The sequence below is a fragment of the Sciurus carolinensis genome, chromosome 12 (assembly GCF_902686445.1).
Source record: "Sciurus carolinensis chromosome 12, mSciCar1.2, whole genome shotgun sequence".
NCBI lineage: Eukaryota > Metazoa > Chordata > Mammalia > Rodentia > Sciuridae > Sciurus > Sciurus carolinensis.
In genome coordinates this window covers 3,972,259-3,999,811 of record NC_062224.1, presented here as the reverse complement: position 1 = coordinate 3,999,811, position 27,553 = coordinate 3,972,259, and the positions used below count along the sequence as shown (strand labels likewise).

Sequence of the window (27,553 nt, the reverse complement as noted above, 5' to 3'; positions counted from 1 at the left end):
GCTGATAGCAGGAAGGTCAGGACCTTTTTCTTTCTTCAGAGACAAAAATTTCAATTGCTCATAGCAAAGTGCAGCACCCAGGTAATGTTGGTCTTGGCTTCCCCTTTCCCCCAATTCTAGTACGAATGCAAAGAATCCCACAGGTCTGCAGCACGGCGGTAGGCTTCTGTCAATCTCGAGTGACCTCAGTTGAGAATATTGTCTTCTAAAACCCTGTAGGCACACCCTCCACCCAGAGGAGGATGCATTTATCGCCCTGGGAGGCAAACGGTGGGTTCCCTGCCCCAGAGAGGGACCAGTCCCCTCTTCTATGGGCACTTTCTGTACACAGACACATGGACAGTGACCCAGAACGAAGCTGCCAGTGCGCCCACCCAGGAGGTACGCACACACGCAAGAGAGCCGCGGAGATCTGTCTCCAAACAATACCGCCTGCTGGTTCCCGCACTGTCTCATGATTTGGCGAATTTAGTGGATTTCCCGTTAGAGGATGTGAGAGCCACCAAAACAGAGCTCTGCTTCCATATCTCACTCAAAAACTCGTCTCAGGTAGAGCCAACCCTATACCTCTGTTTCTGTTTCATCTCGTGTAAAACTAAGACTCTCCCCATCTCCACTACAGGAAATGCTGGGCGTCTGTGTGATCCGGGGACGCTGACATCCACAGGTGTGTCCTTCGAGTCCTCTTGGAAGCGTCAGGGGCGCCTGGACGCTGCTGAGAGTCGTGTGCCTGCTGGAGAACTGCAGATCCTGGTCTCCCCGTGAGGCGACTCCTCTGCAGAGGGCAGGATCTGGGCTCTTCCCGCTGGATCCTCTAGGCAACCTGCCTCCAAGGGCTGAGTTTCTGATCCCCTCAGTCTGTGAGTACAGTACACCAGTTAGTACCCACAGTAACAGAAAATGTTTCTACCCTAAAGCTGCCATTATCCTTGAGATTCCTATTGAGACCATGGCTGAGGATTATTTTCTTTTTTCTTTTTTAATGAGAGCTTTAGAGTTATGCGTGGTAGTTGGGTTCCTCCTGACAAACTCATAAGTGCGTGGAATTCGGTTTCGGTTCATGTGCCCCTGCTCCCTCCATCCTCCCTCCCCGCTCCCCTTCTCCTTCGTCTCCTCTACTAGACTTCCTTTTGCTTGGTTGTTAATTTACATTCAATTGGTTCTTTCTACCTATGCTTAAAGATGAGGCTCCCTATCCTGTATATGCACATGACATGATTTTTTTACAGAAATAATTCTGCCTTGCCTCCCCTCACCATCCACTCTGCCTCTCCATCTCCTTGTTCAGTACCGATCTTCCCTTTATTCTGTGTTATCCTGTTCTTCCCTTCCCCTTTCCTTTATTTTACTCTAGCTTCCCACATGCCACCCACCAGTGCTGTCTCTGTGTCACTTCCTCTCACCCAGTGTTGCTGGAGCGCTGGGTTACACACCAAACGGCAGTGTCCGTGAGGATGCTCAGCACAGAGAGCGTCCCTTCCCACACCAGTTCCACCTATGGGTGTCCTGAACCACGAAGATCAAGTCCACTCGGGAGTTCCAGGTGTGGCTGGACCCCTCCTTGGCAGGTTGTCCGGCGACATCTGGACCTGTGCTGTCCACGGGGGAGGCCTCGGGCCACACGTAGCTCCTGAGCACTTGGACGTGGCAAGTCAGAACTGAGGGTTCCCTGGTGCACAATGCACCCTGGGGTCTGAGGCCTCGGAAGAAAAGGACGAAGGTAACAGACCTCGGTAACAACAATGCTCAATGTTGAGTGCGGTGAATTCTTTTTTTCATTTATGTGATGTGAATATCACATTTATTAAAATCGTTTTTTATTTTTACAGACTGCATTTTGATTCATTGTACACAAATGGGGTACAACTTTTCATTTCTATGGTTGTACACAATGTAGATTCACACCATTCATGTAATCATACATACATATATATATATATACATATATATATATATATATAAGGTAATACTGTCTGTTTCATTTTACTATCTTTCTGTCCCCCACCCCCTCCCACCCCATTTTCCTCTACACCATCCAAAGTTTCTTCATTCTTCTCTTCTCCCTGCCACCCCCCCCTCGTTATATATTGTCATGCAAATTAAAACCACCCTAAGATTTCATCTAACTCCAATTAGAATGGCTATTATCAAGAACACAAGCAATGATGTGTTGGTAAGGATGTGGGGACACTCATACGCTGCTGGTGGAGTTGCAATTGGTGCAACCACTCTGGAAAGCAGTGTGGAGATTCCTCAGAAAGCTTGGAATGGACCCACCATTTGACCCAGCTATCCTACTCCTCAGTTTATATCCAAGGCTTAAAATCAGCATACTATCAGAGACATAGCCACATCAATGTTCATAGCAGCTCAATTCACAATAGCTAGATCATGGAATTCACAACAAAGATTGCTCAGCCATAAAGAAGAATAAAATGGCATTTGCTGGTAAATGGATGAAGTTGGAAAATATCATGCTAAGTGAAATAGGCCAAGCCCAAAAAAACCAAAGGCCAAATGTTTTCTCTGATAAGTGCATGACAGTAAATTCTTAATAATGTTTCACATTATTAATTTCATGTGTTTTTACTGTTTTAAAGCATCAGGGTATCGTCTTTATTGCAAGGTGTGTTATAGTGCAGACCTGAGTGAGTTCAGATTTTCTAAATGCAGGTTTAGAAACAATATTTTTCTTTGTATTACACCTCTAGCTTTAAAAAGGACTTGCTGCCTAAGAGCTTTGCAATGTACAAAGTGCTAAAATAATTTAAGTTATTAAATTATTAATATTAATAATTAATATTAATAATTAAATATGTAATTCCACTTTATGGCTTTGTACTTCTACTGGACAGCCCTATTCTTTGTCCTCAGAAGCTGGGAGCTTGCATCCATTCGTTCATCAATAATGTGAATTTTATCAATTCATTTAATAAGTGTATGTGTTGACACTTGTGATTGACACTCTTCTTGGGAACCACATATGAAGAGCCCAGCTATACTGCAAGTAGCCCCAGCAGGGCAGCTGCATGTCACAGGAGCCACTTGATCAAAGCAAGATCACATTTGACTGTGCAGACTGTGGCTCTTCCTCCCTGGGTCTGCCATGTGTGTGGCCAACGGCTCCAGGTCTTGGGAGGTTGTTGGCATCATTGCCTCTGGCCACAGACCCACTGGCCCCGTGCAGCCTTCAGTCAAGTGTCTGTACAGAGAGGCAGGGAGGCAGGGAGGGCTGCAGACCCTCCAGGACACTTTCACCAACAAGAGGGCAGAGGGCAGCTGGGAAAGCATCCACTCAGCAGATGGAAACACTGAGGTCCAGGGGCCTCATGTGGAAAACTCAAACTCACGTTTTGGTGCACATCAAAGAAATATAAACTTTCTGATTTCAGGAACATTGACCTGAAGGAATTATGAGTTACTCTTGGAAATTTCTGAGAAATTTCTTGGTAGAGACCAGAAGGGAAATGCGAGACGAAAATAATTAAAGAAGCCATTGACTGGGATAAAAACTCTCACCTTAGAAGTCTTGCAAGAGAAAAGTCAAATAACCCGAGAAGTCAGCTGAACACCTAAAATACAAGGAAAAAATTAAATATATACACCATACTGGAATAAGTAGATAGATCAAAAAGTCAGAAAGATAATTAAAGATGGGACTCTAGTTACAGAGCATATGGGTTTAGACGAATAAGCAAAAGCTCCACAAACATTCTGGAAAGAGAGAGAAGATGGTGCCAGACTCGGAGGAAGAGGCCCCCTTGCTCCATGACCTCATCTCCTGGGCCTCCGCTTTCTCATCTCAGGAAACCTGATCACCTCCAAAGAATACTCTCAAATCCAAACTCAGTTCTGTGAAATGAATGAATAAATGAAGATCTTTTGTTTCTTTATTTTTAACTGAAAAAATTCATAGGTAATTTTTGTAGAAAAGGTAAAAATGACATATGAGCAAGAAAATGAAAACCATCAGTTCCCCCACCCGACAGGGCCTCTGCGAGTACCCTACTGTGTTTTCTCCAGAGTTGTGTGTACATACGTGTAGGTAAGGTCGTGCAATCTTACTACCTTTATTATTTTTTTTTTATAGTCAACAAAATATTGCGAGGGCATTTTCTTTCTTGGTTTGTCTCTGCTGTGGATTATAGTCTAAATGAAAGCACTAGGGTGTAATCTGAATTGACATTTAGCAAAATGACGGTATTTTTCTTTGTACAATGCCTTCGACTTTCCAAAGGACTCAGCCCAAGAGCCTTGCAATCTGCAAAGTGTTTTTACATCTTTCACAGCTGCCCTCCGCAGCGTGCCTGGCTCTGAGGCTGCAGCCACAGGCTTATTAAATAAGCAAAGGCCGTCATCCCCCGGATTCCCCTACACCTGGAATTAGGCTGGCCTCAATCTCATTTTTAGAGATTTTACATTAGGTCACGCGTTATGACCTAATGCAGCATTCGCACCGTCTCCCGGTGACTCTAAGCAGGGTGGACAGCTTGGTCTCCTTGCAGAGGCGGGAGCTGAGGGTGAGGCAGCACGGGCTTGACCTGGAGCCCCAGCCCGGCGCTCGCCCCTGCTTTCCAACTGCGAGGATGCCCTGCCTGCCCTTCACTGCGGCAGCTGGTGCCGAGGTGGGCCAGCCTGGCCCGAGGGCCCCGCACGATTCACATTCAGCTCGGGGTCAGGGAGCCCTGCTTTGTCCAGGGTGCTGCTTCCCCTGGTGTGAAGTCTCACCAGTGTTGACAGACACCACTGGTGTGGTGTCACCGAGTGTGGGAGTGGGCACGGTCAGTGCACCCCTGTGCTGCCCACTGGCTCTGGCGCGCCCTGCACCGAGCGGCCTCTGTCCTCTGCTCTTGGATCCTGGGGGCCGTCAGCGTGCGGAGGCGTTGGCAGTGCGGGGCTCTGAGGCTGACAGCCTCCTCCGGACCTGGGGAGCGCCTGTGGCCAGTCCCGTCCCCTTGGCCAGGCGCCACAGGAGCTCTTGCTTCAAGACTGTAGGCCAAGCTGAGTCTCCTTCCTGTCCCAGGGTCCCAGCACGTCACTATTCCTCAGCAGGTCTGAGCCCTGGCCTTCATGGGCTCGGGGGCAGGACGGAGGTGGCAGGTGGAGGCCGTCTGAAGCTGGGCACGGCAGGGCCATTTCTTCAAACCCGAATTGGCCCCCAAATCCGTAAGCTGTTTGGAAGCCTGGAAATCTGGCTGCTGGTGAGGCTTCCCAGGGCTACAACTCTTGGGGCTATTTTCCCCTTAAGCAACTTTGCTGAAACTCTCCGCGGTGGCTTCAGCCACTGTTGGCGAGTCCTAGTGAAGAAGGGGCGCTTTCTGGAGGACAGGGTGGGAGACCCGAGGCCAGGGCGCGCCGGCGGGGAGAAAAGCTGACCTGCGGCGCCATCTGCTGGCGGACTCTGTCATTGCGCGACGTGGGTGAATTCGATGAACTGGCCACAGAAATTCTACATTCTGTTCTTCAACACAGTCGGATTTGAAAATCCCTTAGCAAAAGAAATATGGAAAACAAACTCTTAATAAAGCATTACTTAGGTACTAACTTCTTCCCCACTATTTATTTAATCTGCTTTCTGGCAAAGATGGTGGAATTTCAATTCTATTTGCTTTCCGTCCCAACCCGCCCTCCCTCACAAACACAGGCAGTCCCAACTTACAACCGCTTGAGTCACAATATTTTGATTTTATGATGTGAAAGGGACACATTCAGCATTTCAGGGTTTGAATTTGACTCTTTCCCCGGGCTAGCGATATGCAGTAGGATGCCCTCTGCCTGCTGGGCAGTCACCCTGAGATCACAGGTGGGAACGAGCGGAGCTGTGGAGTGCCCTGTGCGACCGAGCTAGGTGTTCCTAGCTAAGTGTGCTTAGTGTATCTTTGATCCACCTGAGCGTATGCAAAACCTGCTCTTACACAGACGTTAGAGCCACACCCTGCACGTGACATTGCAACCCTAGGTACTGAAGCAATGTTTCATATCCTAAAACGTAGACTACCAGACCACACCATGCTGCCGGCGACACCGAGGCCCGCCACACCCCGCAGGGCTGTTTGGTTGGCCATCTCTTACCGGATGGTGATGGGAGGGTCAGTGCACCTTGGCGCACCTCGAACTCACAGAGGAGCCACACGTGGCCCAGGGTGTGTTCCTCAGCTGCAGCTACATACCTGATAAGTATCAATTGTGATTTTTGAGCCCAGAATAGACACCAGAATTCCAGGGTTTTCCTCTGCACCAAATGGGAAGTGAATGGATCCCAGGGGTTCAACTTTGAATCCGTAGGAAAAATCAGACAATGGCAAATCAAGTGCACTCACACGTGAGGCAAGAGCAATCCTGTTCTTTAAACTGCTCTTATTAATACGGCACTTTGGAAGCATGTAAAATATTTTTCCTATTTTTAGGAATTTTTATTATTTAAGTACACATCTTATTACTAACCTTCAGAATTCGTTTTTGGTGACTGACCACAGGATACCAATAAATAACTTTTATTCTTGTGGAAGATGCTGGGCCTCTTTTTGTAGCAGCATAATTCGGTCTCCGGCGTTAATCAGTGCTTCTCAGAAGCTGTCACTGACGCCATCTCACAAAGCCCTGTGATGTCCTCGATGGTGCTTCTCCTGGGCTACAGAGACTGAGGCCCAGAGGCAGCAGAGTCTTTCCTGGCACCCAGTCTTTCCTGGTCCCTCTGACTCACAGGTGGCGGGAGCTCGACCCCCACCCCATCCCAGTCCCCCTGAGCAGGTGCTCCGTGGAGCTGGGAGCAGAGGAAACACTCCAAGGACACTGAAGGACACCTAGAGCTGGGTGTTGGGTGGGTTTGCGCCTTTGGGGTATATTTGTTGAGCGCCTACTGTTTGCCAACCACGTGAGAAGACAATGCCAGGTTGGATCCTGTCCTCAGGGCTTGTCAGTGGATGGGGCAGGTGGGTAGGTCTAGATGACCACACTCCAAAGCAGGAAAGGGTCACTGTGCTGGAGACCACGGAGGAGGTGTCCCCTCCCCAACTGGGGAGGACGAGGCATGCTTCGTGGGCCTTTGCCTGGGTCTCTGAAGGGGAGAGCTGATGTGACCGGGTGATGCCCTGTGGTTGGGAATGGGGCCGGAAGCCCTCTCACCACTTGCATTTGGCCTTACGCTCTACAGGTTTTAACAAGTATGGTAAGCAAGGAAAAAACTTTTCCATTTTGGAAAATAAGTAAAATGCCCATTTCCACTAACAATGTAATTGTCTATGTAGGAAACCCTAAGAAATCTGCAAAAGGTCTATTAGAGCTAATAAGTGTGTCATCAATGCTATAAGATAAAAGGCCAATATACAAAACTCTATTTCATAGTCCAGCAACAAACAATTGAAAATTGAAAAGAAATAATCATTTTCACATCAGAGATGTGAAACCTGTGGGGATCAACTTCACAGAATGTGTGCAGGACCATACACTCAAATCTACTGAACAGTGCTGATGGAGTTTAAAAAGACCAGAGTAGGTAGAGATACCATGTTCATGGATTGGAAGACTCAACAGTGTCAAGGTGCAAATTGTTTCTAAATTTAGGTATAAATTCAAAGCCATCCCCGAAAGTCTCAATAGGCTTCTAAAAGTAGAGTTGGACAAGATTATTCTAAAAATTATGGAAAATCAAATATCTAAAATAGACAAAACTATTTTGGAAAAAGAGAGTCCAGTGGGAAGACTTACGTTGCCTGATTTGAAGACTTTTTATAAAGATACAGTATCTATGGCAGGGTCACATTGGTAGAAAGGTGCCCAGAACAGCAAGTTGAGAAACACGCAGACATGGCCAATGAACCCCTGGTCAGCACCAACATACCTCAGGGTGGGGAGGGCATTCCTTCTAGAAAATCATGCTGAAGCGAGTGGTTGTTCACGTGCAGCCATCAGGAACCTCACAGCTCGCTTCATATCATCAAGATATTTAGTGCAAAATGCACCTTAGACCTAAATTTAAGGGCTAAAGCTAAAAAATGTTTAGAACAGAGGTTGCGAAACTTCCTCCGAAGACCGGGTGGCAGCTATTTTGACTGACAGGCTGCTTGCCCCATGCTGCTCCCTTTCAGCTCGAAGAAGCCAAATCGGTCATCACCCCCTTTCCCTACAGCAGTAAAGGAGTTCCTAAAATTAGAGTGGTGAATGAAGTCAGACTTGGGGATAGGCAGTTAGTGTAGAAATAGGGGATCAGTCAAATCAAGGAAATGAAGTCCATGAAAACCATCTGCCTTTGGAAGTCTGGAAGGAGAATGGACTTTTTACATCTCACCTGCAAAACCAGCCCCAGTCACTTAGGCAGGGAGGAGAGAAAAGGCTTCAGAAAGAACTGGAGAGCAAAAGATTTTCTTAGAAAAACAGAAACAGGGGAATGTGATGTATAAAGCTGCTCCCTGCCCTTTCTGTTGCAGCCATTTTTCCCGCCTCCCAACCACTTGTCAATCTGTGAACATCCTAGCTAGCTATTGGTTCATCAGTCAGCTTGCAAGTATCCTTCTCCAATGTTAGTCCCCTGTTAGCCCGGCGGAATTCAACTGTTTACTGTAGCTACCCTGCCATCTTTTCCCATCCTTCTGTCTGTCCTCCTCACTTTCTCTGTCCTCCTGGCTTTCACACTCTCTCTAGCATGCCCTTTCTCATTCTCTTTCTTTTCCTCTCATTTTCTTTCTTACCCTGCAGGGAGACACTCTGGTTGCTTAATAAACTCCCTTATGTGATAAAAAAAAAAAAAAACAAAACTCTTCTGACTCAATAAGAAGCCTAACAACCTGATTTTTAAAAGTGGAGAAGAGGGGGGAAAACACTTAAATAAACACTTCACATGAGAAAACAAACAACCAGTAAACACATGACCAGATACCAGCAAAACTCATTGACTAGGAAATGCAAAACAGGACTGCAACAGAGTCCTGCTCCACATGCACTAGAAGGGCTAAAATGGAAAAGGTGGGTAATAAAAAGAGTTGGCAAGGACCTGGGACATCTGGGAATCTCATCTGTCACTGATGGGAACCCACAATGGTTCACTCACTTTGGAAAACAGGGTTTCTTATAAAGTTCAGTGCCCACCAACTAGACAGCCCAGCAATTCTACTCCTACATATCTGCCCAAGAAACTTAAGAACGTATTCACACAGAACTGGTACACAAACATTGTACCATTATCTGTGGTAGCAGCATTATCTGTGAGAGCTAAAAACTGGAAACAACCCAAAGGTCCATCAACTCATGAACAGAGAAAAAAATATTTGCATATCCATAAAATAAAATAGTACCCAGAAATTTTTTAAAGGTGGAATAAATCTCGTGTATAAATAAAATAATCTCCTTGTATAAATCACACACATATATATATCTACACACATATATATACATATATATATCTACATACCTATATATATATATCTCAAAAGTGCTGTGGTATATGAGAGAATTGAGGCACCAAAGATCACTCATTATAAGATTTCACTCATCCAGGTGCTGTGGCCCACCTGTACTCCCAGCTACTGAGAAGGCAGAGGTAGGACGATCACAAGTTCAAGACCAGTGTGGGCAACTTAGTGAGACCCTGTCTCAAAATAATAAATAATTTTTAAAAAGGGGATGCAGCTTACTCCTCAGTATTGAAAAAAAAAAAAATCCATGTATATGAAACTAGGTGCCAAATTGTAGTGGCAGAAAGCAGATGCCCACTCACCAGGACTGGGGTGGAGGCGGGTTGACTAGAGAACACAAGGGATCCTTGGGGAGCAATGGAATCGTTCCATATTGCGATTGTGGCCGTGCAAAACAACTACAGGCATTTGCTAAATCTTGCAAAATCATATTCTGAAAGTCGGTGCATTTTAGTGTATGTAAATCGCACCTCAATAAAGCTGATTTAAGAGAAGAATGACTAAGAAAAACTCTCCAAAAAGCAGAAAAGGGGGCAGAGCAAGCCCTCCCAGGGGCTCAGGCTGTAACTCGGTGGAACAGTGGACGCCTGCTTGGCGCCAGGCACAGGGTTCAACGTCCAGCTCCAGGAAGTGCCCGACCAGCCGTGCACCCGGATGAAGCGTGTACCTGCCCCAGGCCTCTATTTCCTCGTGAACCAGGAAAGAATATCCCCTAGGCAAGTGTCAGGTTCTGTCTCCTTTTCCTTCTCCTCCAGACCCTCAGTCAGAGCCTGCTGCAAATCAAGATGGTTACTGGTGGGTGAAGTCACTACGCCCGCCCACAAGGACTTGGATGGAACAGGTGTCCCTCGAAGGAGGGAACTCTCCTCTGCAGAGGGAAGGATGGAGGACTCCCAGTGCTGTTGGGGGAGCACGCGCGGATGCGAGGCGTTCTGTTCTTCCCCGAGGACGCACGTTTTCAGAGTGGCCCTTCACAGTACGAATCACAAGCTGCAATGCTCAAGCCTCCCCCTCAGCAACCCACTTCTGTAAGCTACGTGAGAGAAGCGCGGTCCAGAAACCACGAAAACAGGCAGAGGGATGCACTGCAAGAGCAAAGCTGCTGACCACCTCAGTGCGCACCAGCAAGGCCTGGAGGAGCGACTCAGGGCCCTTCAGGGCGTGGGGTCCAATGGGGCTGACGGACAACGTCAGCAGTCTGTACGGCTGGCACAGGGAGCAGCGCCCCGGGTGTTGTCACGTGAAAGATGGCCACAGAGGGTCCTGTCAAAGACAGGTGTGTGGCAGAGACCCTGGCTGGTCCCCAGGGAGCGCCCTCTTCCTCCTTCCTTCCTTCATTTCATTAGTGATGGGGGTCTGGCCCCCTCCAGGCCTGTTGGCAGCGGACAGCTGAAGATTGGCTTGGGTGTCTGTGAACGTGCTGGGGACAGCGTGGCCCCGTCCTGCATGCGGGTGAGCAGCCAAAGCCCCCTTGGGTCCTGCCTGGCAGAGGGTCTCAGTTCTGGCCAATGGAGCGTGGGCAGAGTAATACAGGCAACTCAGGTCACATCCTTCAAGAGGGAATTAGCTGTCCTTCACGTCCTCTGTCCCCTCCCTGTGACCCTAGGAAAAGTTTTGATGCAGACAGGGGCCCTGCTAGAGGTGAACTCTTGGACTGAGTCAACTGCCTGCCCTGTTCTAAGCCTCCCACTGCTTCTAGAAGGAGAAAGCCGCCCCTGTCTTGTTGGAGCTAGTGTGGTTTGGAGTCTCTGTTGTAGCAGCCAGTCCTACGCTGGACACCACACAGTGCATGTCTTATGGTGTTACAGCTTTAATACCTGCCGGGGATACTGTGCCAGGCGCTGTCCGGGCTCTTCACACCAACACTTGTTGAACCCAACAAGCCCTGGGACTGAGGACCACGATTGTGCCCATTTTACAGAGGAGCACACTGAGGAAGGTCACCGGGGTGGGAGACGGGCACCCTGGCACTCTGACTGGACTCTGTGTCCTACCATGATGTCCTGGAAAACAGTTCTGGAGGGAAGCATCTCAAATCGCCTCTGCAGGAGGGGAGGCAGGGGAGGAGGGGGGATTCTCCCTTTTACAGGCCACGTTTCTGAATGTTTGAGTCTTTCAGAAGTCTTGCATTATTTGTGTAACTTAGAAAAGGGAAGTTTAAAATAAGGTCCAGATATTTTAGTGAGAAATACATGGAATGGAGAGTCTTGACATTAGCTTAAAATATAATTGTATAGAGGGAAAGAATCCACTTTGGAGGCGTAACTGCTCACGGGAGTTGACATTCTGGGAACACCAAGATGGATCACTGGAGAGGAGTGGAGGGTGAGCAGGATGGGTGTCCATTCCTGATTCCCTGGAGGCGGTGTGGAGGGTGAGTGGGGACAGGTGGCTCCAGACAACAGGCGACCATGACGAGAGGCAGCAGGGCCTGAGCCCAGGGCTTCTGTTTTCAGCTCAGCACAGACGTGGGCCACGTGGGCCTTGCCCGCCGGCACAGAGGAGCCACCTGCATCCTCTTCTCTGGTGCACATTGTGGGGGAGGGTCTTTCCTTTCCCAGGAAGTCGTTAATTAAAGATCCTGGAAAACAATCATCCAAAGCATCAAACTCTTTCCCATGTGGTTCTTCAAAGGCAGAACCTTTCATCTCTAATCCAAGTCCTTGGTTCCCCCCTTATTTCAAATCTGAGCAGTTGCCGGAATGTTCTGAGGGAGCTTTAGCTCTCCCTTAAAACCCAGGCCCACTGACTATTTGTGTTCCATCCCAGGCGCTTCCCCACAGGCAGCAGCAGGACGCAGCTTGGGTCAAGCCATGGCACCGGCCTGGGAGGATCAGGCAGAATGATCCTTGTGGGAGGCCCGTGTCAGATCCTCTCTGGTTTAACAGGGAGGAGCAGGATGCGTCAGTTTCCAACATGGAAAAGAGTTCTGCAGCCAGGTTGTGCTCAGAAATGCCCCTTTCAACAGCCAACTCTCACTCCCCAATATCGTACCTATCACACACACACCCCACACATGCACACACTACTTATACTATGTGCCTTAGTCTGTTTTGTGTTACTGTAACAAAATATCTGAGACTGGGTAATTTATAAGGAAAAGAGGTATAACTTGACTCAATTTTGAAGGTGAGAAGTCCAAGTTCTGTGGGCCACACCTGGCAAGAGCCTCATGCTGCATAATGGTAGATGGCATCATATGTGCTGGTAATCCCAGCACCTCTGGAGGCTGTCTCAAAATAAAAATAAAAATAAAAGGGCTGGGGATGTAGCTCAGCGGTAAAGCACTTGCCTTGCATGTGCCAGGCCCTGGGTTCCTTCTCCGGCACAGGAAAAAAGAGCAGACCCTGTAGATGCAGGGCACACGCAGCATCCTACCTCTTGGGGCCTGGGATGAGACACGAGCAAATAACCTGAGCAAAGGAAAGCATCTTTTCCACTCGGTCTAAAGACACCGCTTACCCACCAACGCACGAGGGCTCCAGGCCAGGGCTGTAAGGTTTCAAAGGCGGCCATCGGCTGCGCCACCAGGACCTATGCACCCAGGCAGGGCACTCCAGCTTTGGCAGCATCGACCCCCAAAGCAGCCCTTAGTGCACCCAGACCCCACCGCGGAGGGGCTGGCCCACCGGGTCTGGAGGCACTCAGGGGGCGTTGATTCCCCAGGCCACTGCGCTGGTCCCACCTTTGAGAACCACAGGGCTTCCTCCACCGAGCAGGGCCCTTCTTCCCGGCAGCCCCGACCCATCGGCACCTGACCCGCCAGGTGTTCGATTAGTCTCCCTCCCACCTCTAGCAGTGCGACGGGGGGGCTTTGCCTGGTTCCCTGCTGGACAAGCACCGCTGTCATTGCTGGACGGGAGCAGGCCACCCTGAGAAATGGGGCTGGGTGGAGGGCCCTGAGTTCCAGCCTCAGCACCGCAGCAACCATCCGACCAACAGACTGATTAACTAGTTAAAGTTACAATTAAAAAATAAATTAAAAATCCCGAAGTCACGTAAGCGGCAGGGCTTCCGCCTGGAGAGGGATGGATGGCGGGCAGAGGTCACACGAGCGCCTGCTGCCACAGCCTCCAGCTCCACGTGTTTCTTCTTAACAGCGATTTCCCTGCTTCTCGTGAGCCACGGGCTTTTCAAAATAAAAGTATGTTTTTAATGGGGAAAATAATATGGCGACATCACCTCTCTCCAGATAAAGGACATAGAAATCGTGTATATCAAACCCTCCTAGGACACGGGAATGAGTGGCGACGTGGCCTCTGGTCTCCTACTGGTGTGAATGTCCTGCGTTATTGGAAACATCTCACAGACCGAGAAAGAAGAGGTCTGGCGCAGGGTACCGGGCAGGCGAGGCATGGCACTCGTGCTGGGCTGCTAAGAATCTTGAACCACGCGCTACCATCCGAGCGACAAACAGGGATTTAGGGTCTGGCGGGTCAGAGGCTAGAAGAGAGACCAGTTTTGCATAGGGACTGTGTATTAGTTAACGGGATTGTGTTGCTATTAAACCATGATTAGTGTACTGTGGTTATGGAAGCAAAATATTTAATCTCAGGACACCCATGATCAACATTGAGGCAAGAAGGCCATGCTACGGTTTAGATGTGAGGGGTCCCTTGTGTGTGAGAGGACACAAGAAAGCCAGGAGGTGAGACCTGGGCCGTGAGAACCTGAACCTACTCAGTCATTCTCCCCCTGGTGGGGATTAACGGGTGGTGACTGAGGCAGGCAGGCAGGCTGTGGCTGGAGGAGCTGGGTCCCTGGAGGGGAGCCTTTGGGGTTTAGAGTTTGTCCTTGTTGAGTGGAGCTTTCCTTCTGCCTCCTGGTGCCATGTCCCCAGCTGCTTTCCTACACCACACGTGTCCGCCATGATGTTCCGCCTCACCTCAGGCCTGAGCCGTGGAGTTGGCCATGTAGGGACTGAGCTTCTGAGACCCGGAGCCCCAAATAAACTTTTCCTCCTCTAATTGTTCCTGTTGAGCCTTTTGGTCCCAGCAGTAAAACAGCTGACTGAAACGGGTCATCTCTGCAGCTGACTCTCAAATACTCATGCAAATAGCGTAATAACACACACACCCTCAGGCCTGAAAGAGGGGAAGCAGGAGTGGGGAGAGCTGGTGCATTCGCTTTCATCTGTTCCCACATTCGCTCAAGGTTTGCTGTTTTTTCAAAATAAAAGAACTTTTCAAACAACCACCAACATCAAAAAGGCATCAAGCTGATTCAAAAAGGGCAAAAACTTACATGGACATTTCTCCATCGCTAAGCCAGGGGAAATGCAAGTCAAAGCCGTGGTAAGATGCCACCTCGCACCCTTCAGGATGGCTCCTAGTTAAGAGAAGAGACGAGGTAGTAAGTGTCGTTCAGGATGCGGGCAAGTTGGAACCCCGTGCAGTGGTGGGAACCAGCACGGCGGGTCCTCCAAATATCCAGAATTCAATGGCCACGGGGTGCAGCGATTCCGCCGCTGGGTGCGTCCCCCAAAGAACTGAAAGCGGGGTCTCAGGAGATGTGTGTACATATGTGCTCGTGGCAGTGTTGCTCACGATGGCTCAACGTGGAGGCAGCCGTGTGTCTGTGGAATGGAAAAACAAGATGTGGCGGATCCAAACAATGGACGTGAGCCTGACAAAGGAAGGAAATTCTGACGCACACCAGGCACCGATGGATCCCGCGGCATTATGTTCTGTGCGACCAGCCTGTCACGGAGGGACAGATGCCATATGATTTCACTAACGGGACTTTCCTAGAATAGTCAGATTCCTAGAGACAGGAAGTGGGATGGCGGCTGAGGGAAGGAGAAATGGGGGGTGCTGTTTAGTGGGGAGAGCTCGGCTCTGTGAGGTAAAGAGGTGGTTGAGGGCTGGGGTTGTGGGGAGCGCTTGCCTCGCACGAACGGGGCACTGGCTCCATCCTCAGCGCCATGTAAAAATAAATGAATAAATAAAATAAAGGTATTTTGTCTGTTTACAACTAAAAAAATTTTTTTTTCAAGTTAAACAAAAAGGTTGTTGAGATGGATGGTGGTGATGGCCACACAACACAAACACAGGTCACAGGGTGGAACTCGGCACTACGGTGTTCCCAAGGGTAAATATCATGCACGTGTATTTTACCAGAATAAAGACAGATTTTAAGGACCAAAGGAAGAAAAACTACCCACCTGTCAACCATTGTAATGATTGATTCTGGCAAGGATCACCAATGGGTTGAAATTAGAGGGCAAAAGTTTAGTGAAGAACAAGGTGTTTACATAGCCTTGAATTATCTCCACAACAGACTTAGCAATTATAAAACAAAACACAGTGAGTTTGTAGTAGGGAAGTCTAGGCCATGTGATTGTCCCGGGTGACCAAGGTTAACCAGGTGTCACCCGACACACGGCCCTGAGGACACGGATCGCCTCTGAGACGTTCACGCAAAATTCTGATCTAGCTGTGAAGCAACCCTTGCCAAATTGAGGAACAGTCTACAGAAGAACTGGTCTGTCCTCTTAAGATACACTGAGGTCATGAAAGGTAGGGCGACGAGGAACTCTTCCAAATCAAAGAAGACTGAAAACAGGCAGCAGTGAAACGCAATTGATGATTTGCTACTTGCTTTTGCGGACGTTGTTTTGATATTTGACCGTCTTTTTGTCACTGTGATAAACAGCTTAAAAGGGGGAAAGATTTATTTTGGCTCAGAGGTTTGAGCCTGAGGTGAGGTAGAACATTGTGGTGGAAGGAGGCTGCTTATCTCATGGAAGCAGAGAGAAAGGAAGGGGGGCCAGGGACAAGATGAACCCCTCAAAGGCAAGCCTCACGACTTCCTCCAATCAAGTCCCACCTCCTATGGGACCTGGGACAAAGCCTCAGCACATGGCTTTTGGGGAGAATGAAGATCCAAACCTTAACAGTTAGAGTTGAGTGTTATGTCAATGACGATGTCCTTATTGTGGTAATTGCACTTGGCTATGTCAGATAATGTTTTTAAGAAGCGTTCAGATGTAAAGGGGCACCATGTTTGCAACTTACCCTCAAATGGTTCAGTTAAAAATATGCACATGTGTATATATCTACACCGGGTGTGTGTGCATACACAGAAATAAAGCAGCATTGGGGGAAATCGAGGTGAAGGGTATACAGGCAATTTTCTGTTATTTTATTCTTGCAACATCTATGTGACTCTGAAAATTACACAAGTCAGAATTAAAAATCAAAATGACAACAGAAAGCAAGTGGAGCCAGGGAGGTCTGATGATAATGACCCAGGAGGATGCTCAGAGGAAAGAAGGACGCAGAGACTGAGATTAGACTCTACCCTGAGAAGTTTGGCCTCTTCCGCCTCGAAGGCAGAGCGGACATGACCATGTCTCCCTATGCTTTTTACTGCCTCTAGAAGCAGATGGATTGAGCACCACTGCTGGGTCCACCCCTTGTCATTGACCCAGGCCACCTTTATCTGAGTGGAGTTGAGCCTCAGTTGATGAAGGTATTCATAGGTGAGTCCCCTAGAATTGAAACAGTAACACATTTAACTCCATGTGAAATCTGAAAGGTGAAGGATCTTTCCATGGCCACGTGTGGACAGTGGCCACACCTCATGGCAGAGCCTCCTTCTGGGATGGCCAGCTAAACTGACTGTTTTCCCACTCACCATGGGGACTTCTGTCTGAATAACCAGGTGGGCAACTTACTGTGGCTTCTCCTAGACACGGCCTGAGACCTGCTTCCTAAATTTCATCTTCCTGCTTCATCAGGATGACAGAAGTCAAAGAAAGAGCGCAAGTCTCAAAAGAGCAGAATTTCACTTAAAAAAAATTCTTTTTTTTAATAGTGCTGGCCATGGACCCCAGGACCTCGCTGCTCCTGCCAGGCAAGAGCTCTATCCCTGAGCTGCACAAAAGACACTTTTAAAAATTCTGGTGTATCAGGGAATTATGGGTGCTGTTGCTACTGCCGGTACTGAAGGATTTTTAAAGATATTACTGAGATCTTAAGTGGCTAACTTTGATTAGTGTGCAGCACCGGGCTAGGCTCTGTCAACCTAGGGAACCAAATGGAGTACATGCTTCCTCGAAGAGCTTCCATAGGAGGACCTCCCCCCAACACCGGGGGCAGACTAAAGGAGGTGGCAATACAGCGTGCACCTGGAAGACCTCCGGCGCATCATGTGACATGGTGACATGAAGTATTCCGTGAGCAGGTTTGTGATTGCCGGGATGTTCCGGCAACTACAAATTGTAAAGGAGTGAGAGAGACTCAGACCACAGTGTCCTGTTAGGAGATGCAGCACCAACATCACGTCCCACAGGACTGGGCTGTGGGAAGGAGTGTGGGCTATAAATAGGAAATGACAGTGCGTTTACAATATATACTGACTTGGGCAGGCCAGGCTGATGAAATAAGGGAACATGGGCCTGTATAAATAGAGCGTGCATAGTATATACACCCGGCGCAGCAATGTTTCCTGTGGGTGGAAATCAAAGCAGAACCCTTGCCTGCTGTAGAAAGGCAGGATGGTGTGGGAGAGAGAGTGTCAGCTTTGGTGAGGGACTCAAATCTACCACCCAAGGGAGCCTGGGCAGGTTATCCAAAGTGTACTGCACTTCCTGGTGTGGGCCTGCTAGCTTGTGCTGTTGTTAGGACCACATGCACTGCTGCATAAAGCACCTAGCAGAAGCAAGTGTCCCACAAGGTCTGTTAAGGCATTGCACGGTTAAGGTCTTGTCTGTCTTCCCCCAAAATACTGCAAGCAGTACAAAAGGGTTGTGCCTTAAAGGTCCTGGTATTGAAAATCCCTAGTACTGTGTCTGACTCATGGTATTTCCTCAGGAGATGCTGACATAATAAGAACCATGAAAACAGTACCTGGAGGTCATAATGGTGGCTTAGTGTCAACTGCCTATGTTCTCTGAATCTGTGTCAGGGCTTTTCAAGGATCACCTTATCTTGTGTTCACAATTCTTTGATTGTAAGTGTGACTATCCCACACAAACGGTGAGGATATGGACGGTCTGAAGTTTGCCCACACTTACACAACTGGTAGTCTGGGTACAGGCCTCGCCAACCTGGACTCTGGGGGCTGTGCTGACCCAGCAGTCCAGAGCCGCTCTCCTCCTGCAGCATTCTCTGGGAAATCCCGTGGGCCAATAGGAGTTCCAGCCGCTGTCTGAGTACCAAAAAGGGAGAGAATCTGTGAAGGGGTAGGAGCATTCCAGGCTCAGACAACGCTCCAGGGACCGCTCTGATGTGTGACCCAGGGTAGGGTGGTGGTGGTGGGGGTGTTGGAGAATAGACTGTGCACAGGCGGGAAGAGGCCCCTGGGCTCCAGCCCTCCTCATCCGCAGGGCCCGGGCAGCAGTGGGCCTGAGCCGTGTGCAGGTGGGCAGAGGGGCAAAGAGCCTTCATAGGGGATCTCGGTGGTTCGAACCGGTGTGGGGCCAGGCAGCCCAGAGATGGAAGGTAGAGCAGGGGGCTGTGGAGCAACCGAGCCAGGAAGTGCTTTCGGAAGGATCAAGCTGTGATGCAGGACTTAACAATAGACAGCATTAGCTGCTCTTTAACCCAGGGAGAAATTCAGTCATGCTGGGGCTATTTAATGTAATGGGATTCCAAGGGACAAGGCACAGGGGTACAGCACTTAGCACGTATGAGCCCCTGGATTTGATCCCCAGCACTGCAATAAATAAATAAGCAAATGAATATGGGGTTCTTGTAGCTGGATCACCTTGGGTCACCTGCAAGGGCCCAGTTGTGTGATCTTAACAGGATGATTTAACCCCTCTGGGTCTCTGTGTCCCTCTGTAGTACAGGGATGGCTTCTCCCTTGTGAGTGCAAGGTACATTAACACCTGTAGAACACGGGGTACCTAGCAAGCACTTGACATTGTGACCTCTGATGGCTAACAAGTTTAAAAGACAGTGTCATGATACAAAACGTTTCTGCTCAGAAGCTGTGCTTCATTTGGTTTTTCTTCCTGTTTTCTGCTGCTTCAGGATTCACATCCTGTAAATATTATATAGAATTTGTTGTTTACTGGGAGAGGGATTCCAGACTAGCTTCCAGGACCTTGATTTTAGCTGTTGGCAGGAAATGGGGATGTCCTGTTGACCCCTCTGAGTTAACAGTTCTGAAACCAAACACATCTCCAGCTCCAGCTGTCCCAAATGTCCTCTTCCCTGATGTCAAAGCCAGCACTGGTTTCCTGACCTGCCCTCAAGGCACAAAACTTTGACCCAATTTTAACCTCATTTCTTCTTAGCTTCAATGTCAAATCTGTCATCAGGTCATGTTCCTTTGTTCATTGTAACATCTCTTGGGTTCATTTCTTCCAGATTTCCATCTCTTTCTTTCTCACTCCTGCACACCCACCCGCCAACCTCCCCCCGGAGTCCTTTAATGACCTACTGTCTCTTCTTTCAACCAAGTGCCAAATTAATGATCAATGGCTGAGCTCCTTTAGGATACCACTTAAGTCACTTATCTTGCTTTATCAAGAACTTTCAATAGTTCTTTGCATCTAAGGGCGAGTTCAAATTCCTAGATCTATTATTCAAGTCTTGGAGCAGTCCCTCCCAAATTCTCTGCTGGGGGATGGTGCCTTGCATCCACCTGGCTCCTGGACCTTCCAGAAGGTCCGGTTTGATGCCCACCGCCTGGCACAAAGCTTTCCCTGGAATCATCCAGTTCTAATGTCTTATCACTCGGGGCTTCAGCGAACCTAACCCTGAATTGTGCCAAACACTGGTGACTTTGTCTTGGAGGGTGGGACCCTATTTCTTACGGAAACTCCACATTAGGGAACCCAAGATCAGGCGCTCAAAAACTGCTGTGTGAATGGATGGTTGAGTACAGGAACATGCTCCTGGCCCAGTCCCCTCTCCACTGATGCCCAGCGCCACTGATGCCCCTCAGGAGGCATGCGACCCGACACCGGACGCCGCACCGGCACTGGGTTCCCGAGCCCAGAGCGTTTCCAGGTCGCCAGCGGGACCACCGTGCGCAGCCCAATGCTTTGCTCCCTCCAGCTAGACCCGTTCGGCGGGAGCCCACAGTTGGTTGGTTTCGGAACCGCGGGCATCAAGGCCTACTGCACCAGAACGTGGGGGACCCGGTGTCGCCCCGCGCTCCCCGTAGCCGCCACTGGCCACCGGGCCGTGTCGGCCGCGCGGGGTGGACGGGGCGGGGCCCTCCGCATCTCCCGCGGCTCCCCTCCCCGTCTCCCGGGGTGGGAAGGCTGGGAGGCGGAGGCGAGGAGGGGCTGCCGAGGGGCGTCCGGTTACGTCTCCGCCTTCCCAGCCGCGGGCCGCCGAGCCGCTCGCTGGCTTTGCGGGACAGCAGTCGGGAACATGTTGGCGGCGAGCAGCGGGCGCGGGGCTGCGTGGACGCGGGCGCTGCTGCTGCAGCTGCTGCTGGCGGGGCCCGGGGGCTGCCTGAGCCGCCAGGAGCTCTTCCCATTCGGTCCCGAACACGGGGACCTGGAGCTGGAGGACGGCGACGACCTCGTCTCCCCGGCGCTGGAGCTGAGCGGGGCGCTCCGCTTCTACGACAAGTCGGGCATCACCTCGGTCTACGTGAGTCGAGCCGGGCGGGAGGGCGCGGGCTGAGCGGGGGTCGGCAGGAAGGCCCGGCGCGCCGGGGGCGCCTGCCGAGCCGGGCGGACGTGGGCGTCGCGGGCGGGACCCAGCCTTGGGCCGCCGGGGCGCGGCGCGGGGTCTGCGCGCCGAGGGGTCTCCGGCCTCTCCCCGCGCCGGGCGCTGCCTCCCGAGGGACACTCGCCTCCGGGGGGCACCGGTTCGCCGGGTCTGTCGGGCTCCGCGCGCGCCCTGCCGGGACGCGGGGACTCGGCGACCCGGGGAGACAGGGCGGAACTTCCTCCCCGCGGCGGTGGGCTGCAGCCGCCGGCGGTCGTCGGCGTCCCGCCTTTGTCCCGTGCCTTGCGTGGCAGGACCCGGCCGGGTGGGGCCAGGTGCGGACTCGGAGCCTCGGCAGGAGAGTGACCAGGGCAGGACCGAGCCCGCGCGTGGACCCAGGGACTGCTGAGGGTGCCGGGCGGGAAAAGAGACAACCGGCTCCCCGCCCGACAGCCGCCTGCATCGGTGTGTGGGGACTGCGGCGCTGTCTTGGCAGTGACTCTGCTCTCGACTTGGGCGCCGTTCAGAGTCCAGAGTTCAGGGCTGGGAACGCAGGGCGCCTGGGTGATCCAATTTCCTGTGGCCGAGCATTGTCACCCCGGGGGGCCCAAATGAGGAGCGAGGCCAGACGACCTTTAGCTCTCTACATCCTTTCCAGCCTGGCCGGGCCTGGGGGCGTTGTCAACTCCGTCCAGCCCTTTGGTGCCGCTGCCTTCCGCAGACGCGCACCATGTGGATTTCATAAAAGCTGCGTGCATTCCAGCAGTGGGGGGCCTGCGCGAACAGCGCCCGAGCCGGTCCTGCTGGGGAAATGGCCGTGCTCGCGTCCCGCCTGGACAGGGAGCGCCTTGGACGACACCCTCGTGGAGGTCGTGGGTGTTGCCCGAAGCGATTGAGTCCTTAGTCCCCGACCCACCAAGAGCGCTCAGCCTTGCCGGATGACCTCCCTGCCCCGTTGGGCAGTCTGGCCCGGTCTGTAGACCCCTTCTCAGTATAATGCTTTTAAATGCATACAGTAAAATCCTTGAGCTTACCAGAGATCGCACATGTTGAAATACAGATCAAAATATATTTTTAAAATGTATGGAGTAGTGTAGTTCTTACTTTTAACCACATTAAATAACAAGGTGGGACAGTGGATTCAAGGTTGAGTCCGACAACTGTTGAACTGTGAAGATCATGAGGACTGCAAATATTCAGAGATACCTGCAGCAACTATAATGTGATGTGAATTTTATTAGGGTCAAAGACACTAAGTGCTACTCCTGTTGTGTTTAGTTGCCTACATTCATGTAGAAGGAAATACTATGTATCAGTTAGCAGCTACTGAAAATAAACATGAAAATTTCTCATGTAAGTAAGCAGACCTACCGGAATCAACTGACCTTGGACTGATGCCGGGTGGCGTTGGTGGGGGTTTGGGCTGATTTCCTCTGCTTCACCCTTCTTTCATCTCCACAGCTGTCTTTCTAACACAGTAACCACTAGCCATACACACCTCTCTAAATGAATGGCCATAAAATAATATGAAAGTACTTGTCAGCCTTTTGGTCCATACTAGCCACATCTCAAGTGGCCAGCTCTCCCAATGGCAAATGGCATCTATGTTGTACACCGTTGCTCTAGAACATTTCTAGTATTGCTAAGAGCTCTGCTGGACACTGCTGCCTCCTGGGGCCAGCTTAGACTCATCCTTCTCTCATAGGGATGTCTGTGGCACTGGAGGGTAAGTGGAAAGACCTGAGTGCCTTCTCAAATCTCTGCTTGGGCCACGCCTGCTGGCATCTCAGGGACCTCATCAACTCATATGACTGTACTCAGGGTTAATCAGGAGTCCAGTTACCCTATCCATGGTGGTAACTGGCGGGGGTGCAGGGAGGGGGAAGAACTGAGGCCAAATGATACAACGTGCTGGGTGGAGCGTCATGGAAGATGCTGGCTGTGGTTGGAAGCTTGGGTAATGCATAGCTGGTCTGTTTTGCATGCCTGCCTGACGGAGCCTTGCAAGATGGCCTGGACAAGCAGGTAAGGGAGAGTTTGGAAGCAGAAACCAGTGCCGAAAACTGCTGGTTTATCCAGGCATGTGAGGATGAAGCCTACAGAAGGGGGAAAAGGGGAGAAGAGGGTGGATCTGAGAGGTGATCTCTCAGGTCACGTAAGGGACAGGAAGAAGTGATGGGGTGATGGGGAGGGCCGACTCAAGTGAAAAGTCCTTAGCCCAAGTTTGACTGTGGCTTTGGAGACCAGAGAGGGGACCAGAACTTGGAGATGCCCTGTAGCTAGCAGACCCTCAAGCAAGAAGTCAGACTAGGGAGGAAAGTGGAAACCTGGAGACACTGATTTGCAAAGGGAAATAGGATAGTAAGAAAGATTGGATCTGGAGCCCTGGAAAATGATCCCCACTAGTGATGTGGTAAGGCAGCAGTTCTCAGTGTGTGGTCTGGGGATCCCTGGGTGCCCTGAGGCTTTCCCAAGGAATTTATAAGTTTGAAACTCTTTTCCTAATAGTACCAAGGTGATGTTTGCTTTTCGTACTCTGATGGTCTTACACATAACATGGCGGAGCTCACCAGAGGCTACATGATACACACACACCATCACTGTGGATCAGACGAGGAAGCAGATTGAGAATCCAGCTGCTTTCCAATCAACCAGACATAACACTTCTCTTCCTAGGTATTTTTGACCTGGAAAATGTAATTATTTTCATTAAAAATGTCCTTTAACATGTAATGAGTTCATTATTTAAATATTACCAACACTTAAATATTTCTCAGCTTTAATTTCTCATAGGATAAATATGGATTGCAATAACTTACATAAATCAAGTCTTTGGGAATCTTCAAACTTTGTTGGGAGTGTAAAGGGTCCTGAGACCCAATGCCTGCTGTAGTGCTGCTGGTCTGGTGGGATCGGAACATCATTTGAGCCTTAATGTGACATGAGCTCAAAGGCAGCAGGAGGGCGTGGCTGGCAGCCCCATGGGAGGGCAGGGGCCGTCTTGGTTACAGATCTCCCCCTGTGGACCCTGCAGGCTCCCTCTGATGAGGCCCCATTCTCCCCGTTGGATGACCTCTGAGCTTTGGATGGTAAATCAGCACAGTCCCACCAATAAAACCAGCCATTCTTCAGACTTCCTCTTGGGTCTGACCAGCCAGCTCACTGAGCCATTGGACGATTCACTTGAGCTCTGCTGCCTCTGCCAATGAACCTTGAACTCCCCGGGTGAGAGTTTTTCAAAATCGTAACAAGGTTGAGCAGAGCAATGAAAACATGTTCTTCCTTTGACTGGAATTGTACCATCTCAGTTTACTTAGGCTGAGCATCTCCTGCTGATTGGAGACTTTCACTGGGGGTGTAGATCAATAGAAGAATTTCTGGAATATGACTTTATTGCATATTAAGTTATTTGTCTTTGATTCATAGAAATGGAGAAATGAATTAATTGTTATTATTTAATGCATTCTTTTTTTTTTTGGGTGGGGGTACTAGGGATTGAACTCAACCACTGAGCCACATCCCCAGCCCCATTTTTTGTATTTTATTTAGAGACAGGGTTTCACTGAGTTGTTTTTAGCACCTCAGTTTTTGCTGAGGCTGGCTTTGAACTCGGGATCCTCCTGCCTCAGCCTCTGGAGCTGCTGGAATTACAGTGTGGTGTGCACCACAATGCCTGCCCAGTTTTTGTTTGTTTGTTTTGTTTTGTTTTTAATGGATAAAACTCTTCATGCCATGGAAAAATACTCAAGGCTCTCCTTGGCTTGTGTGCCTCTATCCTGACTCCTCTCTGAGCTTTTGGTTTCCTTCTCTCTCTCTCTCTCTCTCTCTCTCTCTCTCTTTCTCTCTCACACACACACACACACACACACACACACTCCCTTCTGGTGTTTCAGGTATAGTGTGGCCGCATTTCCTGGCAGTCAAGGGAGTTTATGGGTTGACTGGACAAGCACAGGGCCACCACCTAGGGTTGTGCAGACCCTGCACAGAAGGGTTCTGGCCCAGGACACAGGAGGACCAAAATCCAGCTCCCACGCTGTCCACCGAACCCTGAGCCTCCGCCTGGGACGAGTGCCACTTGAAAGAAGGGGCCCCTGCTTCTGGGCTGCCCAGAGTTGCTCAGTGACTGTGGTTGAATGGCAGCGTTCTCATCTCCACTGGGGGCTAACGTGTAATTGATTAACGGCGAGGCTTTGGTGGGTGACAGATACAGCGGGGAGCACAGCTGTGGGGTGCTGAGATGCCTGGTGCCCCAGACCTCTCCCCGACCCACTTATAATTGGAATCAGATCATTTCCTTTCTCAGCCTCTTGTCCATCTGGCGTTTTTATGTATAAAATGAAGAGGTTCAACAAGATTGTCCCCTAAGGCTCATTTCATCTTGGATCTTAATAGGTTTGACTGGTGACCCCCTGCCGAGTAAGCAGTGTGACGTTTTTCAGGGTGCTGGCTATCATGATGATTTTGTGGTCCAGTGTTAAGATCTACCATTGACTCAGTTCATGAATACTTAATTTGTTCGCTAGTGTGCCAGGCACAGTGCCGGGATTTGGACAGAAAGTGGAAGCAGGCCGTGTGTTTCTCTCCTCCCAGGGTGAACAGTACCATGAGGAGGGTGGACATTAAGCCAGTGGTGACCTTCGTCACTGCCCATGACGGACTTTCTGAGGGAGAGACTCAGGGTGTGGATGTACTGTGTGAAACCTGGGAAGAGGCCTGAGACCCTCCCCAACATGGGGGGACAGAAGGGGACAGCTTAGCTCTGTGGGAGGGGCAGGAGCGTGGCTGCCTTATACAGTCAGGGATTCAAACAAGGACGGAGCCTTACGGTGGCCTGGCTCTTTCCCCTTGGATTAGTGGATTCATTTGACGATCACTGCCTCTCACCCTCCTGCCTTTCCTTGTCCCGTTGTTTAGTGTGTTACTTCATTTCTGCATTTCCTGTAAGTGAATCAGATCTTGAAAATATTCAGTTAAACTTTTTCCTTTGGAGAACATGTATAATTTCATTTTAAAGTTAATTTTGAGAATAGTGATGCATCTAAGATTTCAAAAAAACAATCTAATAAAAACAGTGGAAAACGAGGTTTCCTTCCCACCCTGCCTCCGGCCCCGTCATTTCCTCCTTAGAGACAATCACCGTTCATGTTTTAAAAATCTTGCAGAGAGATTCTCAGATGTATATATCTCTCTTCTCATTTTATACACTCACCTCACACATTGATTTTTAAATAGCAACTTTATTGAGATATAAGTCACATACAATAGAATTCACATTTTAAGTATGGTTTTCAGGGACTTTGAGTATTTTTAGAGAGCTGTACAATGATCACCACTATCTAGTTCTGAGATATTTTTATTAGCCCCAAAGCAAATCCGGTATCCAGTGGTCACTTCCCATTTCTCCCTCCCCCAGCTCCTGGCAACCACTAGTCTGCTTCTGTCCCTGGATTTGCCTGTTGTGGATGTTTTGTGTAAGTGGAGAGTGTGATCTTTCTTTCAGGACTGGCTTCTTTCACTTGGCGTGACCTCCTCGAGGTGTGGTGATGTCCTTGAGTGGCACTCTCAGGACTCCTTCATGGCCGGATAACAGTCCCTTGTTTGGCTTAACCCACGTTTTGTTTGTCCAATCCTAGTTAATGGACATCCAGTGTGTCTCCTCTGCTTGGCCCTTTGGGGTATGCTGCTATGAAAATCTCGCACAGGTTTTGGTGTGGATCCCTGCCTTCGGATCTTGAGCACATACCCAGGAGCGGACTTGCCGGGTCATTTCCAACTCTGCTTAGCGTTCTGAAGAGCTGTTGGAGCTTTCCACAGTGACCGCAGCATCCCACGGTCCGAGCAGAGTGTGCGGGTTCCAGTTTCTCCAATCCTCACCAACACTTGTTAGTTCTCTTTCTGATTCGTAACCATCCTAGTGAGTGTGAATGGTGTCTTGTGATGCTGACTTGCATTTCCCAGTGGTTCCAAATGTTGGGCATCTCTTCCTGTGCTTAGGGCCACTAGTACATCATCTTGGGAGAAATGGCTATTCAAATCCTTTTTAATTGGATGTTTAAATTTTTAATTTAATTTTAATTGTATTTTTATTGATTAATAAGTTGTTTTTTTTTTTTTTTTTAAACTAAAGTACTTCATAACTGAAGCTGTGTATGTCACACGGTGTGACATCAGAGGCTGCTGATGTCTGGTTGTGGCTCTGTGAGCCATGTTAAGATTGATAACAGGCACCAAGGAGATGACAGCCAGAGTGTCTGTCAGCTATGTTCTCAAGCTCGTGAGCAGAGCTGCGGGTGGCATGTTTGTCCCCCAACCAGTCCCTGCCCCTGCCTTTCATCAGGTGGCCTCAGTGTCCATGGCTGATCTCGCCTGAATCCCTGAGTCGATTGTTAAGTTAAGGGTTGCAAAGTGGTGTTTTATTTATCTTTTGTCATTTGCTAGTTTCCATTGTTCTTTCAGCATTGTTATCGGGCATGTTCCTTGACAGGCTTTTCCTTGCTCTCTGTGATTTGGGTGGTACTACAG

The 27,553-nt window shown here is 49.7% G+C and overlaps 1 protein-coding gene across 1 annotated transcript in view; it reads left to right on the top strand.

The window, feature by feature from the left end:
* The first annotated feature begins 20,672 nt into the window (after positions 1–20,672).
* Positions 20,673–27,553, top strand: part of Nid1 (nidogen 1) — a 71,110-nt gene continuing 64,229 nt past the window's right edge. The window contains exon 1 of the mRNA XM_047520757.1: positions 20,673–20,968. Coding sequence (XP_047376713.1) covers positions 20,744–20,968 — 225 coding nt within the window. The 5' untranslated portion in view covers positions 20,673–20,743. The remainder of the gene's footprint in view (positions 20,969–27,553) is intronic.